This window comes from Aquarana catesbeiana, linkage group LG05, assembly GCF_042186555.1.
Source record: "Aquarana catesbeiana isolate 2022-GZ linkage group LG05, ASM4218655v1, whole genome shotgun sequence".
Lineage (NCBI taxonomy): Eukaryota > Metazoa > Chordata > Amphibia > Anura > Ranidae > Aquarana > Aquarana catesbeiana.
This window is the reverse complement of record NC_133328.1, coordinates 166,850,275-166,869,390: the sequence shown is the minus strand read 5'-3', so window position 1 is coordinate 166,869,390 and position 19,116 is coordinate 166,850,275. Positions and strand designations below refer to the sequence as shown.

The 19,116-nt window shown below is 41.8% G+C and overlaps 1 protein-coding gene across 4 annotated transcripts in view; it reads left to right on the top strand.

The window, feature by feature from the left end:
- Nucleotides 1–19,116, top strand: part of NOD1 (nucleotide binding oligomerization domain containing 1) — a 150,866-nt gene that overhangs the window by 99,333 nt on the left and 32,417 nt on the right. For all 4 annotated transcript variants that reach the window (XM_073630325.1, XM_073630326.1, XM_073630327.1 and 1 more), the window contains 3 exons: nt 2,070–2,153; nt 4,418–4,501; nt 5,985–6,068. In XM_073630325.1, coding sequence (XP_073486426.1) covers nt 2,070–2,153; nt 4,418–4,501; nt 5,985–6,068 — 252 coding nt within the window. The remainder of the gene's footprint in view (nt 1–2,069; nt 2,154–4,417; nt 4,502–5,984; nt 6,069–19,116) is intronic.

The following is a 19,116-nucleotide window of genomic DNA, read 5'->3' as shown; positions in this document are numbered from 1 at the left end:
TATTCTAACTTGGGCAGAAAGGAATGTCCAGTGCCTATGGGCAGTCTTCATTCCGGTAGTAGAGAAGTGGCAGGTGGACTACTTAAGTCGCCAGCAGTTATTCCCAGGGGAATGGTCTCTTAATCCAGACATATTTCGGGCTGTTTGCCAAAGATGGGGGACTCCGGACGTAGATCTTCTAGCATACAGGTTCAACATGAAGTTAGTTAACTTTATGGCCAGAACAAGGGATCCACTCGCATGCGGAACGGATGCGTTGGTGACCCCGTGGGATCAGTTCTCACTGATCTATGCATTCCCCCCTATTCAGTTGCTGCCTCAACTTCTTTGCAGGATCAAGCTGGAAAGAAAGCGGGTAATTCTGGTGGCACCAGCATGGCCCAGAAGGTCATGGTATGCAGAAATCATAAAAATGGCAATGGAGGCCCATGGTCCCTCCTACTATGGCCAGATCTGCTCTCACAGGGACCGATATTCCATCCTACCTTACGGTCTCTAAATTTAACGGCTTAATGGCTTGGCTATTGAAACCCACATTCTGAAGAAACGTGGGCTTTCTGGGTCAGTTATCTCTACCCTGATTAATGCAAGGAAGCCAGCTTCCAGAACTATATATTAGAGCCTGGAGAGCTTATATTTCCTGGTGTGAATCCAAGGGTTGGCACCCTCTGAGATATATCATAGGCAGAATTCTTGCCTTTCCACAATTAGGGGTAGAAATGAAATTGGCCTTGAGTACTATTAAAGGCCAAGTTTCAGCTTTATCGGTCTTATTTCAAAGACCTATTGCTACACATTCTTTAGTCCAGGGTTTTATGCAAGGGGTGATGCGGCTTAATCCACCCGTCAAACCTCCCTTGAACACTTGGGACTTGAACTTAGTTTTTTCTGTGTTACAAAAACAGCCATTTGAACAGATACAACACATTCCCCTAGTCCTTCTGACGAGGAAGTTGGTATTTTTGGTTGCTATATCCTCAGCAAGGAGGGTTTCGGAATTGGCTGCTTTTTCTTGTAAAGAGCCATATTTGATTTTTCATGAGGACAGAGTGGTGTTACGCCTTCGTCCAAATTTTTTGCCAAAAGTGATTTCAGGTTTTCACCTGAACCAAGATATTGTCCTGCCATAATTTTTTCCAAAACCATGTTCCAGGGAAGAAAAGTCTTGATGTGATGAGAGCAGTGAAAATCTATTTAAAGGCAACTGCTCAGATTCGTAAGACTGATGTCTTATTTATTCTGCCAGAGGGTCCTAAGAAAGGATAGGTAGCGTTGAAATCCACTGTCACTAAGTGGATTCGGCAAGTTATAATACAAACTTATGATTTAAGGGGTAAGATTCCCCCCTTTCAAGTTAAGGTGCACTCTACCAGGGCGGTTAGTGCTTCTTGGTGCGTCATCAGGCCTCCATGGCTCAGATCTGTAAGGCTGCAACTTGGTCTTCAGTGCATACATTCACAAAATTTTTATCAGCTGGATGTAAGGAGGTATGAGGATATCGCCTTTGGGCGCAGTGTGCTGCAGGCAGCAGTATAGGTCCTCAAGTCTGGGAATACCCTCCGGGTTATGTCTCCCTCCCCTCACGTAGCATTGCTATGGGACATCCCATTAAGTAATTACTTAAGGCTGTGTCCCATGATGTACGATAAAGAAAATAGGATTTTTATAACAGCTTACCTGTAAAATCCTTTTCTTGGAGTACATCATGGGACACAGAGGTCCCTCCCCCTCTTTTTTGGGATTTAAGTATATTGCTTTGCTACAAAAACTGATGTGCTCCTGGAAGGAGGAGGGGTTATATAGGGAGTGAACTTCCTGGATTGGGTATACCAGTGTCCATAACCTAAAGGTGGCCTATAACACATTAAGTAAGTAACTAAGGCTCTGTGACCCATGATGTACTCCAAGAAAAGGATTTTACAGGTAAGCTGTTATAAAAATCCTATTTCTCTGTTTCAATTTACTAGTGAACATGGCATTGCATTTGAAACCTAAAAACATGGCATATCATGAAGGTCATGATTCATTGTTTACTACCCAAAAATATATTTTGTTTATGTTCTTTATAGGCTTGGATACAATCAGTTTACTGCTGTTGGAGGTATATGTATTGGACGGGCCTTACAAAAGAACACCAATATTCGTGACATTGGGTAAGTGAATAGTTCTAAACATGACTTCAAAATGTCATTCATACATAAATATATAAAGAAGGATGTTTTATGTCTCCTGCCTTTAGTACACCCAAATTAGGAAAATCTGTTTTGGCTGGAGTTCTGATTTAACATTAATACTTGTACAGTTAGTCCTGTTCAGTTTTATTTAACTGAAAAATTAAGTTAATGTAAGCACATGAATATTACTTTTCCATACTAAATCATAGGTAGAACCAACATACAGGGAAAAAAAAACCCTCTTACGGCACCATCTCTTTTGAAATCTTCTAGTAGTACCTCTAATCCTCCCACAACCTGGAGAAGGAGAGGGTAAATTTGGGACTTTAAACGTGCCTTAGAGAAGACATACACCAGGATAATCTAAATACAGCTTTATTACATTATTAAAATCGTGTTAAAAAGTCCAAAAAAACAAACACAGTGGACTAATGGTTGTTTCAGAATGGCATAATAAATAGGCAGCATGATGGATCGATGCGTTTCTTCAGGATCCATGCTTTTATAAAAATAGATATGGCTCAAAAACTATCCATTTGGTAAAATAGACATCTAAACAAAAGGTGAGACCTAGAGATACTCCAACATTTGCCACAGTAATATGATATACCACCACTACTGAATTTTCTCCTCGTGCAAAGAGGAGAAGGGCTCAATATGGGATATGCTGCCCTCCAGATGCCACAGCCTCTCCATCAACACCACATAGCTCCACAAAAAATGGGTTCCCCAATGAATATTACTTTGTCTTGGTTTCAATGTTTGTCCTGGGAGTTGCTGTTCTATCATTTGCTGACCTCACGGGCAACCTGCTGAGTGGACATAATGGTATAAAAAAGACACTGTCACCTTGCCCATTCAGGCAGCAATACCCAGCACTTCTACATGACTGAGACAGAATGAAGTCACCACTCCTCCAAGCCCACTCCAGATTTTAGTGTCTGCTGCTTCAAAGGATGAGATTGGGAGTGGGCCCTTTTACATAGACAGTGTCACTTTTCCCTCTAGGGGCAAGGTGACATTTGTCTCTTTAAAGGATATGTTCACTGAAAGTAATAAATGCAAATTTTTTTTGCAGGTAAAAAAAGTGCATTTACTTTTTTTTTTTTTTCTTAGGAGCCTGCAGAACATTGCACCTGTGATCAGCAGATTGTGGGTTCACTGTCAAGCTCCTGCAGTCATACAGCTGTGTCTGCCCATACCTCCTGTATGGAAAGAGAGTGAAGTCCAGGAAGATCAATGAGCTACAAGAGTGCTCACTAGAACCCTTGCAGTTCATTGGGAACTACAAGCCATCTCCCGTGGTGGCAGACAGTACTTGTAGTTCATTACCAGAACCTTATGAATGAATGATAAAGCTGTGTGGGTGGAGCCTGGCACGGCTGTGCTGTTTTTGAATTTTAACAGTGAGTGCAGAGAGAGAATTCTCTGCACGCTGTCACAATGGGGTTGATTCTCTCTTCTTGTTTTTCTGGGTCTTGCTACACTTCACATCTTTTGCTTTCCTTCCTCCGTGTTCTTTACCACCTTTTAGGTTGTGTGTTTTCCCCAAACAACCTGCCCTATGTGAAACTTTGATGTTCTTTGTTGATTCTACAGGCTGCTTTTAAAATGGTTGCTTTTTTTTACCATCCTTTTCAAAAGCATTCACTGTATGTTCAAATGTTTTATGCCACTATTTTGGCCCCCTGTGTGGACCATTTTGCAATCATTGTTTCTTCTTTCTTATGAAACTCAATAAAATAATTGTTCAAGAAATAAGAGGCCAAATAAAAATCTTTCCTCAACGCACACATTTTCTGTTTCAATAGTTTTTATTAATTGTTTTAGTAAAACAAAGAAAGATCGTTTGATAGAGCAGCGAACAATCCTCGATCACTCCAAGCATGTAACATAGAAGACATACAAATGTGAGGCTTAATAAAGATTAATGAAGACCATAACACGCAGGTTAGGTCTGCTGTGAGGCCCGCAACACATTTTAATTAGAATATAAGGCAGGACAGTAACTAGTTATAAAATACTGATGGAATGTTTGAACTTCATGAACTCTATGATGCAACCATCCATCTAGCCACCTAGTATATTGTGTGTATGCAAAACAGCGTGATCACAGATGCACTACATTGCTAAGGTCAACACACATATTTTATGCAGTATAGTATTACCTATGGGGTAACAGGTGGAATTTTTTGACTTTCAGAATATTTTTTTACAATGACACCAAACTGTTGTCTTTGCAGGATGTGGGGGAATCGCATTGGAGATGAAGGGGCACAGGCATTTGCAGAGGCTTTGAGGAATCACCCAAATCTGACAGATTTAAGGTTTATCTTAAATTCCTTATGCTTTGTATTTTGGTTAAGGCAGTTGTATTTTTCATTGTCCCAAGTGTAACTGAACACTTCTTTAAAGGGTCAGTCTACCCAAAAGTGATATTTTACTTTAAGCTGAAGGCTGGTGACCTGAGTCAGTTTCCGAATTTTTGTATGCCCTGGGTTCTCTTAACAGTGAGATCCCTTTTATATACTGTGTTCTATATTTTTATAGATTATTATGACACAGAGGGAGAGAGATATTGTTGAGGGGCTGCTGGCGGGGAATATTATAGTTCTGGTGGTGGGGAATGTTGTTATAGTATTGGTAATGGTAAAGAATTTTCAAGTCAGAAAAATTTACCTCTGCTTCACGGTCTGATGTCAGCAAGGTCCCTCACCGGCGCTGGCATCTCCTCTCCGGGTTCTTCTGGGAACTGGTCTTCCACCATCCTGATGGTTGGCACTGGATAATGTAGCTCCTGTGCATGCACTGGATTTCAATCATGCCAGCACATAGGCACCATGCCAGAATTATAAACTGGGTTGTGCTTGTACAGTTTAGTGTACATTTTATTGAAGACTGCGAGCAGACAGGTAGGTTTATTTTATTGCAGTTTAGACATTGCATGTCTTTTCTGCAATAAAGAGGCTAACTGCGCACATTTTTTTTATTTTGGCTATTTCTACTTTATTAGGCTACTGGTGATGGGGGTAGGGGTGGTGAATATTATAATGGCACTGGTGGTGGGGAATATTATTAGAACACTAATGGTGAAGGATATTAGAACGGTACAGGTGGTGGGGAGATATTATTAATTTTACCATCAGTTGGGTATATTGTAATAGTATTTTTGGTACTGGTGGTGGAGAATATTCTAGTGGTAATAGTGGTGGGGAATAGTATTGTGATAAAAGGTGCTAGGGAATATTATTGTGGTGCTGGTAGCATAGATTATTATGCTGCCAGGTCTGGGAGATAGTATTATGGCAGTGGTGGCAGAAAAGAATATTATGATATTGGTAGATATGATACATTTTTTCAACCTCACCTACTATGTAATTATGTAACTATGGTGGTGTAAAATATAATTTACTATACTGGTGAAGGGGAATCTTAAACTGCCATGGTGGGGATATTTTTTGGTACTGGCATTGGAATTTTGACTGATGTTGGTGGATCAATTTATGGTGATTGTAGGGGCATTATAATTTGGTGATTATTTTGCTCTCTGGTGTGTCAGTAGAGTGTTTGTTACAGATAGATATTGAAAAGGTCAGTGTGTATGTGAAATGCCCTTTGAAACCATACCCAAATCGTGCCTTTTCAGGCCCAAGGTCCTAGCCATACCTATGATTGAATTATCAGAGGTAGATTGTTTTGCACATATCAAAACATAATTATCAGGCCATATTGTCACAAAGACAAACAGAAAAGGTATATTTTTAGCATTGAAAGGTTTTGTACCCCCCTTACATTTATTTCTTCCTACAGTTTGACCTTCAATGAAATTTCTACTGCTGGAGGGATAAGCATTGCTGATGCATTACAAGAAAACAAATCTCTTAAAGTAGTATGGTAATTATTTTATGCTGTTAATGTTCTTACTGTACATTGTTTTGTGTTTTGAAGGGCACAGTTGTAATAAAAAAAAAACTAAAAAATATATATATATGTGTATGTATGTATGTATGTGTATATATATATATATATATCTGTATTCTGAATATCATGTTGCATGGGTGTGCTCATTTCACTTTATTTTAATTTCTTGAATGACACTTCAAGGAAGAAGTAAGGATGTCTTGGAAACAACTATATAGAGTCTCATGGTTGGTATAGCGCACCATTGTACTTGGTGGTCCTTTAGCTTTTGCAATCAGAAAGTAGACCTAAGAGTTTAAATTCTACTTTGGTAATTTAGTCAGCCTTTTTCATAATTTCTTGTTCATGATACTTTTTTATAGTTCTATAATGCTTCTTTTAATGCAAAAAAGTGTTAATGCTACCAATTTATACTGTCCATCTGCTGTTAACCTTTTAGTTACTTATACATTGGGCAGTCAATTTGAGATACAGTGGGGACGGAAAGTATTCAGACCCCCTTAAATTTTTCACTCTTTGTTATATTGCAGCCATTTGCTAAACTCATTTAAGTTCATTTTTTTCCTCATTAATGTACACACAGCACCCCATATTGACAGAAAACACAGAATTCTTGACATTTTTGCAGATTTATTAAAAAAAGAAAAACTGAAATATCACATGGTCCTAAGTATTCAGACCCTTTGCTCAGTATTTAGTAGAAGCACCCTTTTGATCTAATACAGCCATGAGTCTTCTTAGGAAAGATGCAACACGTTTTTCACAACTGGATTTGGGGATCCTCTGCCATTCCTCCTTGCAGATCCTCTCCAGTACTGTCAGGTTGGATGGCCCAGTCTGAGGTCCTGAGCACTCTGGAGAAGGTTTTCGTCCAGGATATCCATGTACTTGGCCACATTTATCTTTCCTTCAATTGCAACCAGTCGTCCTGTCCCTTTAGCTGAAAAACACCCCCACAGCACGATGCTGCCACCACCATGCTTCACTGTTGGGACTGTATTGGACAGGTGATGAGCAGTGCCTGGTTTTCTCCACACATACCGCTTAGAATTAAGGCCAAAAAATTCTATCTTGGTCTCATCAGACCAGAGAATCTTATTTCTCACCATATTGAAGTCCTTCAGGTGTTTTTTTAGCAAACTCCATGTGGGCTTTCATGTGTCTTGCACTGAGAGGCTTCCGTCGGGACACTCTGCCATAAAGCCCCGACTGGTGGAGGGCTGCAGTGATGGTTGACTTTCTACAACTTTCTCCCACCTCCCAACTGCATCTCTGGAGCTCAGCCACAGTGATCTTTGGGTTCTTCTTTACCTCTCTCACCAAGGCTCTTCTTCCCCGATAGCTCAGTTTGGCTGGACGGCCAGCTCTAGGAAGGGTTCTGGTCTTCCCAAACATCTTCCATTTAAGGATTATGGAGGCCACTGTGCTCTTAGGAACATTAAGTGCAGCATACATTCTTTGTAATGTTGGCCAGATCTGTGCCTTGCCACAATTCTGTCTCTGAGCTCTTCAGGCAGTTCCTTTGACCTCATGATTTGCTCTGACATGCACAGTGAGCTGTAAGGTCTTATATAGACATGTGTGTGGCTTTCCTAATCAAGTTCAATCAGTATAATCAAACAGCTGGACTCAAATGAAGGTGTAGAACCATCTCAAGGATTATCAGAAGAAATGAACAGCACCTGAGTTAAATATATGAGTGTCACAGCAAAGGGTCTGAATACTTAGGACCATGTGATATTTCAGTTTTTCTTTTTTAATAAATCTGCAAAAATGTCAACAATTCTGTGTTTCTCTGTCAATATGGGGTGCTGTGTGTACATTAATGAGGAAAAAAATGAACTGAAATTATTTTAGCAAATGGCTGCAATATAACAAAGAGTGAAAAATTTAAGGGGGTCTCAATACTTTCCATCCCCACTGTATATGGCTGTTTTTGATCTAATCTAGTAACACTGTTTTAAAGGGTTTGTAAAGACAGAAGGTTTTTTACCTTAATGCAGCATTCTATGCATTAAGATAAAAAGCCTTCTGTGTGCAGCAGCCTCCCCTCAATCCCCCAAACACTTACCTGAAGTCCCTCTCTGTCCAGCGATGTCCACGAGTGTCTCAGCCATCCGAGATTCTCCTTCTCCTGATTGGCTAAGACACAGCAGCGGCACCATTGGCTCTTACTGCTATCAATCAAAGTCAGCTAGCCAATCAGGGGAGAGAGGGGGTGTGGCTTTGTTGGGGCTCCGTGTCTGAATGGACACGGGGAGCTGTGACTCAGCTCGGATGCCCCCATAGCAAGCTGCTTGATGTGGGGGCACTGAACAGGAGAGAGAGGCCAGGATCACAGACGAGGGACCCGAGAAGAGGAGCAGGTAAGTATAACATGGTTATTATTTTTATAGGGAAAAAAACAAGACTTAATAATCACTTTAAACTAGAAGATTTGCTTATTGCAAGAAGTATGGCAGCCAGACTTTAAAGGTAACTTGTAGTGAGAAAATATGCTGGATTCCATTGCATATTAATTGAACATAAATTTTAAAAATATTAGCTTTAAATGCTAGGTCAGTGTTTTAGACAGTAAGGCGCCTAAATACAGACAGGCAATTACTATTTTCAGAAGGAAGTTGGCAATGGCAGCCTTTATAGTTATCTGGCTCTTCAGTCCCCAAAGCAAATGTTTGATACTACAGAGGATAATGTAAGATCTTTATATAATAGTAGTTAGTCACATTTAAAGCGTATCTGTGGGCAAAATTTAAAATACTATTCATTCATTTTTATTCAATCTGAACGATCTGTAAGCTTACACTGTGAAGATTACCACTTTACTACTTTGAATTCTGTGACACTAATTTACTATATCATGTGATATAATTAAAGAGGACTGAAGGTCCACAAGAGATTCGTCAAGGAGGAATAATCTGGTATATCAAAAATAATTGAAAAACTTTATTGGAAAATACAAATACTAAAAACTACATCTCCACCATTGTAAATATTAAAATATGACAAGTTGTCACCACAGACAGGCAGCTTAGGGTTTAGGTTTAAATGGAGTTATATTATTCCCCCTATACCCATTATCGAGGTGTAGCCCATTTATCTCCTTTATCCTTTTTTTGTTTATATGCTTACTATAGCATATGTATGTGTATATATATTACAAAAAGCATAAGTGGGAGAAGGTATCCCCAGAGACAGTAGGCACAGTTGTGCTCATAAGTTTACATACCCTGGCAGAATTTATGATTTCTTTGCCATTTTTTCAGAGAATCTGAATAACACAAGAACTTTGCTTTTACTCATGATTATTGTTTGGCTGAAGCCATTTATTTATCAGTCAACTGTGTCTACTCTTTTTAAATCGTATCACAACAGAAACTACCCAAATGACCCTGATCAAAAGTTTACATACCCCAGGTCTTAATAACGTGTATTGCCCCCTTTAACATCAATGAAAGCTTGAAGTCTTTTGTGGTATTTGTGGATGAGGCTCTTTATCTTCTCAGATGGTAAAGCTGCCCATTCCTCTTGGCAAAAACCCTCCAGTTCCTGTAAATTCTTGGGCCGTCTTGCATGAACTGCTCGTTTTGAGATCTCCCCAGAGTGGCTCAATGTTATTGAGGTCAGGAGATGGAGATGGCCACTCCAGAACCATAACTTTATTCTGCTGTAGCCAATGACAGGTCAACTTGGCCTTGTGTTTTGGATCATTGTCATGTTGGAATGTCCAAGTATGTCCCATGCCCAGCTTCCTGGCTGATGAATGCAAATGTTCCTCCAGTATTTTTTGATAACCTACTGCATTCATCTCGCCATCAGTTTTGACCAAATGTCCTGTGCCTTTTGTAGTTCACACATTCCCAAAACATCAGTGATCCACCTCCGTGTTTCATAGTAGGAATATTGTACCTTTCATCATAGGCCTTGTTGCTCCTCTCCAAATGTAGTGTTTATGGTTGTGGCCAAAAAGCTAAATTTTGATCTAATCACTCCTAATGACTTTGTGCCAGAAGGTTTAAGGCTTGTCTCTGTGCTGTTTGGCGTGTTGAAAGCGGGATACTTTGTGGCGTTTGCGTAGTAATGGCTTTCTTCTGGTGACTCGGCCATGCAGCCCATCTTTCTTCAAGTGCCTCTTTATTGTGCATATTGAAACAGCCACACCACGTTTTCAGAGAGTCTTGTATTTTACCAGTTATTTGTGGGATATGAAGTTATTTGTGGGATTTTCTTTGCATCCCGAACAATTTTCCTGGCAGTTGTGGCTAAGATTTTAGTTGGTCTACCTGACCGTGGTTTGGTTTCAACAGAATCCCTCATTTTCCACTTCTTGATTAAAGTTTGAACACTGCCGATTGGCATTCTTAATTCCTTGGATATCTTTTTATATCCCTTTCCTGTTTTATACAGTTCAGCTACTTTTTCCTGCAGATCCTTTGACATTATTTTTGCTATCCCCATGACTCAGAATCCAGAAACGTTAGTGCAGCACTGGATGAAAGATGCAAGGGTCTGTCCGGAGTCCAGAAACTCATTGACCTTTTATACAAACACACTAATTACACGCAAACAGATCACAGGTGAGGATGGTTACCTTTAATAGCCATTTAAACCCCTTTGTGTCAACTTGTATGCATGTTATCAGGCCAAAATCACCAGGGTATGTAAACTTTTGATCAGGGTCATTTGGGTAATTTCTGTTGTGATTATGATTTAAAAAGAGTAAACAGTTGATTGATAATAAATGGCTTCAGCCAAACACTAACCATCAGTGAAAGAAATGTTTTTGTGTTATCATTCATATTCTCTGAAAATTGGCCAAGAAATCATAAATTCTGCCAGGGTATGTAAACTTATCAGCACAACTGTATAAAAAGCGACCCCAAATGGTAATATCAAAAATGTATCAAACTTTATTAGGACTTGAAAAAATTTTTATAAGTTCAGCTCTACAACAGCTCTACAATAATGCAATCATTACACCACCACTTGTCACCATAAAAATAACAACGTTGTTAATATAAAACCACACAGAGTCTGGACTCAAAATGACAAAATAGTAAGATTCATCATCACACCATACAGTGCATTCGGAAAGTATTCACATTTTTTCCACATTTTGTTATGTTACAGCCTTATTCCAAAATGGATTAAACTCAATATTTTCTTCAAAATTCGACAAATACCCCATAATGACAACGTGAAAGAAGTTTGAAATCTTTACAAATTTATTAAAATTAAACAAAAAAATCACATGTATATAAGTATTCACAGCCCGGGGGCGTGTCCAAGATGGCGGAGTAACCAGACATCCTTCCTGGAGCTCTGCTGGGACTTTATCCTACTTTTCCTTGTACCTGAGACAACCGGAGCTGCAGCATCTGTTGGCAGATGCCTTCCAAATCATCGGGCTGTGGCAAGGGTTGTAAGAAACTCAGATTTCCCCAGGATATTCCTGATATTGCTGGCCCCGAGCTCCGGCCACGGCCTGCCCTACTGACACGCCAATATGGCATCCCAGACAGACTTTCCTGTGGAGGCCTCCACCACCCCTCCGGGGATCCTAGAGGTCATGGCGGCTATTGCACACTGCCATAGCCACCTGTCAGACAATCCTTACCAGCAAAATTGAGGCAGTGCAGCTAGACATGGGACTTATCTGTCAGGATATGGATATAAGGTCCGGTCTCGGCTAACTAACGTGGAGGGGCGAATGGGACACGTGGAGGACATGGTGACGGAGCAGGATGGGGCTCTCCGCACGCTGCAATTCAAGCGAAAAACCTTGGAATACAGGGTGGAAGACGCTGAAAATCGCTGCCGCCGTAATAACATTCTCATTATCGGTCTGGTGGAGGGAGCTGAGGGGAAGAATCCCACAGTCTTTATTGAAGAGCTCCTGCGCTCCCTCTTACCTGCAGCCCAGCTGTCCCAAAACTTTACTGTGGAGAGGGCTCACCGTATGCCACCACAACCAGGCCCACAAGGAGCCCACCCATGTTTATCCTACGGTTGCTTAACTTTAGGGACCGGGATGAACTGTTGTGGGCAGCGAGGTTGGTAGGCGAGTTGCATTACAAGAATAATTGGCTCATGATGTTTCCAGATTATTCTGTGGAGACACAAAAGCTCCGCAGGTCATTTGATACTGTTAAAGCTGCTCTGCGCGACAGCAAAATTAAATACAGTTTGCTCTTCCCAGCCAAGTTGCGAGTTGTGGATAGGGAAACAGCGTGGTTCTTTACCTCTCCAAGAGATGCAGCAAACTGACTGGAATCCTTACCTCCGCAGGGATGATGACTCCTGGCATGGCTGCAGTCTGGATCAAGTTCTACTGATGTGTTTCTCTCTGTTGCTTCTGCAACTTTTTTTTACATATGGCATCAACTCTGCAGATGGGGGCTGAGAAATCTTTTCCCCCTTGTTGTTTTCGTTTGTTTGTGGGCCCTGACCGTTACCCAGTTCTGCCATGTGTAATTTAGGGAAATCGCCTCCCAACTCCTGGACATACTGATGGCAGTTGGAGCCATTGTTACTGCGAGGGCACCCTAAGATTTGTGCCCCTGGCGTACGCCAGGTGAATACTCTGACTCAGATATTATTTTCTCCTTAATCCAGCACCTCCTGTTGGGAAATTTATGCATCATAACTTGCTACTTAACTCCAGGAAAAAGGTGCAAGTACCTATTGTTATGGTTTGACTGTTGCTCCACGTTTGATACACGTCTCCCGTGTTTCCAGTTGCCTGCGGGCAGGTTATAGGGGACTAAAGCGGACTCGCACTATGTGGGATCTGCGGGGTGGGGGGGGTGGGAAGGTTGGCCGTTGCTGACCACGAATGAACATCTAAAGTTCTTAGGCTTGGTTATATGTTTTTGTGTGCTTTAAATTTGAACACTGTTTCTTTATGGCATGGAATACCTCTTTTTGCTGGGAAATATGGCGGGTATCAAGACGGGAGGGCATGGACGGGGACGATGCTTCCCTGCGTGGAGCCGCACCTCTGCCTGTCACCCCTAGGAATGCTGGAGGGCTGGTGTACCTATTTCCCATGCGTTGCAATTACTCAATACTAACCATATGTCTACACCTACTATAATTTTGTGGAATGTGCGGGGTCTTAACCATAAAAAGATCCTTGGTATTTAATCACCTTTAAAAAATACTCTCCCCAGATAGTTGTACTTTAGGAGACCGATCTCCTAAAGTACCCATCTTATTGGATCCCGTGTTTTGGGTCTTAAGAGGGCATGGGTCGGCACACACTATCATGCCACACACTCCAGTTACTCCAGGGGGGTCAGTATACTAGTGCATAGATCACACCCCTTCCAGCTCCTTGATCTTAAGATAGATCCGGAGGATCGATTTATAATAATGCATGCTCTTATGTCCAATGCTCCCCTGGTGTTGGTGGGCCTTTATTTGCCCCCCCCCCCCCCGACATTTCTGTGCTTACCACTGTTATGCAGAAAGTGATGACATACGATATTGATGATGCATTGATTATGGGGGGTTTCAATATGACTCCCTCTCCCAATTTGGACAGACTCTCATCTACCTCTCGGTGGTCCCCTGGACTGGCCCAGTGGATGGGCGCATTCGATCTGGTGGATGTCTGGTGTCACTACCATCCTACTGTTAGGAAGTTCTGTTACTCAGCATCCTTCCGGACGTTCTTGCGCATTGACTTGGTCCTTTCTTCCCGCTCCATGCTGCACAGGGTGTCTGAGGCCAGTATGCTCCCAAGGGGGGGTCTCAGATCACACTCCCGTGAGGGTTAAATTGGACACCGGGGAAACAGATGTGGCAGCTGTCCAGATTTTGTATAAAGGACCCTACCATACAAGAACATATTCAGGAGGGTGTGTGTCATTACTGGCTTACTAATGTAGACTCTGCTGCCCCTACGTCTACTTGGGATGCCTTCAAGGCCTGGTCCCAGGGAGCTTATATATCTCGCATATCAGCAGCGCGCAAAGCATCCACGTAGTCCCTGGACGAGTTGGAAAGGAAAGTTGGCCAGAAAGAGGCCTCCTATTTTGCAAACCCAAATCCCACTGCATATGGGGCCTGGCAGTATGCATTACTTGCATAACGGTTGTCCCTGTTGAGGGTAGATATGACTCATAAATCCCAGTTACACACTGCTCAGAGAATATTCAAATATGGGAATAAGAATGGCAGATTGTTAGCTTGGCAAGCGAAAGGGGCAGTTTGCAGTGACCTCCATTAGTGGGGGTTAGAGATCTCACTGGAGCTATGCTGAGAACACCCACTGAGATTAACGACCGCTTCCTTCTTTACTATCGGCAGCTATACTCATCTCGGGTATCCTATACCACCTCTGCCCTGCATTTCTATCTGGACAGAATTAGATTCCCTAGGATTGATGACAGGACATGTGCCAATCTATAGCAGGAGATAACATTGGAGGAGGTGCAGCTGGCCATGACCCAACTTAAGCCAGGGAAAACCCCGGGAGTCGATGGACTACCTGTGGAGTTTTGCACACAGCATCTGGAACTATTTGCCCCCAGACTTACTTCATTGTTCAAACAATTTTTTCTCTTAAGCCTCGTACACACGATCGGATTTTCGGTAGGGAATTGTGTGATGACAGACTGCCTAAAATCCGACCGTTAGTACGCTCCATCAGACAATTGTCCAACTTTTGGCCAACAAATGTTGGTTAGCAGGCTTATAAATTTTCGGCGGACAACGGTCTGTTGTCAGATGGAGCGTACTAACGGTCGGATTTTAGGCAGTCTGTCATCACACAATTCCCTACCGAAAATCCGATCGTGTGTACGCAGGCAGGCAGGCTTTCATGTGCCTTTTACTGAGAAGTGGCTTCCTTTTGGCCACTCTACCATACAGGCCTGATTGGTGGAGTGCTACATAGATGGTTGCTCTTCTAGGTGTCCAAACGGTGGCACTCAAGAGCTAAAATTCCACTTAGTACATCTAGTACGTCAATCCGTTCATGTTTCTTGGCCGACAGTTGTGTGCCGTTAGTATGCAAGACAAAATCATATGGGGGGGGGCTTCCCTAGAATGGCTAGATCTACCTTGATTGCGGAGGCCTGGCACTACCAGACCTACGAGTGTACTTCTGAGCCGCTGTTCTAGTTACTGTCCGATGGTGGTTCCTGCACTCGCGGGCGAATGCTGGGGTATGTTTCGAAGCTGCTAGCCTGGGATCTCTCAAGAAACTAGGGAATTTGATCTACCGGGGTCCCCGATCCTATCCTGCTCTACCTTATTCCACTAGGACTATGCTTACGGTTTGGACTGCTGCTAGGAAGAGATTTACTTGGTGGTCTCCCTTCACCCCACTGTGGGGAAACCTCACTCTCCCACATCTCCGCTCCATCCCTGACCCCCAGCTTTGGACCAGGTATGGGATTAAGATCCTGCGAGATATTCTGGCAGCTGGCAGACTGCCTTCACTGGAAGAACTTATAACCAAATTCCATCTGCCTGGCTGGATGACCTTCTGCTACTTCCAGCTGCGCCATGCTATACGAACCCAGTTCCCTACTATCCCAAGACTAGCTATAGACCCTATAGAAGAACTGCTGGCCCAAGACTGTTTGTCCAAACCTCTATCTGCCATATATTTTGACTTCCTGGGGTTGACTCTCCCAAGATGGAACGTATTTGGGAGAGATGGAAGGCTGATGTACCTGGACTTGACAAGGAAGACTGAGAGGATTGTCTGGGAGAAAGTGCTCAGGTGTTGATTTCCTCTAGAGATAGGCTAATTCAAGTAAAATTTCTACACAGGGTATACTATACGCCCCAGAAGCTGCATAATATCTACCCTGAGAGATCCGCGGATTGCACTCGCTGTGGGGGAAATGTTGGAACCTACATACATATGTTCTGGAGTTGCCCTTCAATCTGGTTCAAGTCTGAGCTGTGGCTGGTCCACTCAAGGACATTCACAGCACTGTCCCATAGTCACACTGTTATCTTGGCTGTGTGCTTAGGGTTGTTGTCCTGTTAGAAGATAAACCTTCACCCCAGTCTGTGTTCCAGAGCGCTCCTGAGCAGGTTTTCATCAAGGATGTCTCTGTACATTGCTGCATTCATCTTTCCCTCGATCTTGACTAGTCTCCTAGTTCCTGCCACTGAAAAACATCCCCACAGCATGATGCTGCCACCACCATGCTTTACTGTAGGGATGGTGTTGGCCAGGTGACGAGCGGTACCTGGTTTCCTCCAGACATGACGCTTGCCATTCAGGCTAAAGAATTCAATTCTTGTTTCATCAGATCAGAGAATTTTGTTTCTCATGGTCTGAGAGTTCTTCAGGTGCCCTTTGGTAAACTCCAGGCAGGCTTTCATGTGCCTTTTACTGAGAAGTGGCTTCCTTTTGGCCACTCTACCATACAGGCCTGATTGGTGGAGTGCTACATAGATGGTTGCTCTTCTAGAAGGTTCTCCTCTCTTCACAGAGAAACCTTAGAGCTCTGTCAGAGCGATCATCGGGTTCTTAGTCACCTCCCTGACTAAGGCCCTTCTCCCCTGATAGATATATGGGGTAAATCCGCGCAGTGGTTGAGTGTAGTTAGGATATGGGGCTGCTGCCTCTACAGATACAATACCACCTAAGTGGAGTATATTAGAATTTGGTAAAAAGCAGGAGTAGTTATGGCGCTGCCCTTGTGGGATTAGAAATTTTTTTTTCTATTAGTGGACAATTCCACTATATATTACCTGGTGTACATAACTCCTATAGATCTAGAGTATTATTCTTAAAAATTATATTTATGAGCGAAACAAAAAAAACAAAAAAAACCTATGTGTACCAAAATAACGTAAGTATTTTAGATCTGGAATCTGTGACTGGTACTCGGTTACTAATAATCACATTGTAATAAAAGTGAAATATCAACATAAAATTATTTCCACAAAGTGCATTTGTGCTAAACCAGTGCTATAAATGTCATAAAGTGACTGCTGCTAAATCATACAGAATCATACAAAATGTCCAGTGCTATGAATTCCATAAAGTGACTGGTGCTAGATCATACAAAATCATACTAGATGTACAATATAAAAGGTGACTGATGTGTTTTTAATTTGGTAAAATGCAGGAGTAGTTGTGTTTTAGATCTGGAATCTGTGACTGGTACTCGGTTACTAATAATCACATTGTAATAAAAGTGAAATATCAGCATAGAGGGGGTGTGGCTTTGTTGGGGCTCCGTGTCTGAATGGACACGGGGAGCTGTGACTCAGCTCGGATGCCCCCATAGCAAGCTGCTTGATGTGGGGGCACTGAACAGGAGAGAGAGGCCAGGATCACAGACGAGGGACCCGAGAAGAGGAGCAGGTAAGTATAACATGGTTATTATTTTTATAGGGAAAAAAACAAGACTTAATAATCACTTTAAACTAGAAGATTTGCTTATTGCAAGAAGTATGGCAGCCAGACTTTAAAGGTAACTTGTAGTGAGAAAATATGCTGGATTCCATTGCATATTAATTGAACATAAATTTTAAAAATATTAGCTTTAAATGCTAGGTCAGTGTTTTAGACAGTAAGGCGCCTAAATACAGACAGGCAATTACTATTTTCAGAAGGAAGTTGGCAATGGCAGCCTTTATAGTTATCTGGCTCTTCAGTCCCCAAAGCAAATGTTTGATACTACAGAGGATAATGTAAGATCTTTATATAATAGTAGTTAGTCACATTTAAAGCGTATCTGTGGGCAAAATTTAAAATACTATTCATTCATTTTTATTCAATCTGAACGATCTGTAAGCTTACACTGTGAAGATTACCACTTTACTACTTTGAATTCTGTGACACTAATTTACTATATCATGTGATATAATTAAAGAGGACTGAAGGTCCACAAGAGATTCGTCAAGGAGGAATAATCTGGTATATCAAAAATAATTGAAAAACTTTATTGGAAAATACAAATACTAAAAACTACATCTCCACCATTGTAAATATTAAAATATGACAAGTTGTCACCACAGACAGGCAGCTTAGGGTTTAGGTTTAAATGGAGTTATATTATTCCCCCTATACCCATTATCAAGGTGTAGCCCATTTATCTCCTTTATCCTTTTTTTGTTTATATGCTTACTATAGCATATGTATGTGTATATATATTACAAAAAGCATAAGTGGGAGAAGGTATCCCCAGAGACAGTAGGCACAGTTGTGCTCATAAGTTTACATACCCTGGCAGAATTTATGATTTCTTTGCCATTTTTTCAGAGAATCTGAATAACACAAGAACTTTGCTTTTACTCATGATTATTGTTTGGCTGAAGCCATTTATTTATCAGTCAACTGTGTCTACTCTTTTTAAATCGTATCACAACAGAAACTACCCAAATGACCCTGATCAAAAGTTTACATACCCCAGGTCTTAATAACGTGTATTGCCCCCTTTAACATCAATGAAAGCTTGAAGTCTTTTGTGGTATTTGTGGATGAGGCTCTTTATCTTCTCAGATGGTAAAGCTGCCCATTCCTCTTGGCAAAAACCCTCCAGTTCCTGTAAATTCTTGGGCCGTCTTGCATGAACTGCTCGTTTGAGATCTCCCCAGAGTGGCTCAATGTTATTGAGGTCAGGAGATGGAGATGGCCACTCCAGAACCATAACTTTATTCTGCTGTAGCCAATGACAGGTCAACTTGGCCTTGTGTTTTGGATCATTGTCATGTTGGAATGTCCAAGTATGTCCCATGCCCAGCTTCCTGGCTGATGAATGCAAATGTTCCTCCAGTATTTTTTGATAACCTACTGCATTCATCTCGCCATCAGTTTTGACCAAATGTCCTGTGCCTTTTGTAGTTCACACATTCCCAAAACATCAGTGATCCACCTCCGTGTTTCATAGTAGGAATATTGTACCTTTCATCATAGGCCTTGTTGCTCCTCTCCAAATGTAGTGTTTATGGTTGTGGCCAAAAAGCTAAATTTTGATCTAATCACTCCTAATGACTTTGTGCCAGAAGGTTTAAGGCTTGTCTCTGTGCTGTTTGGCGTGTT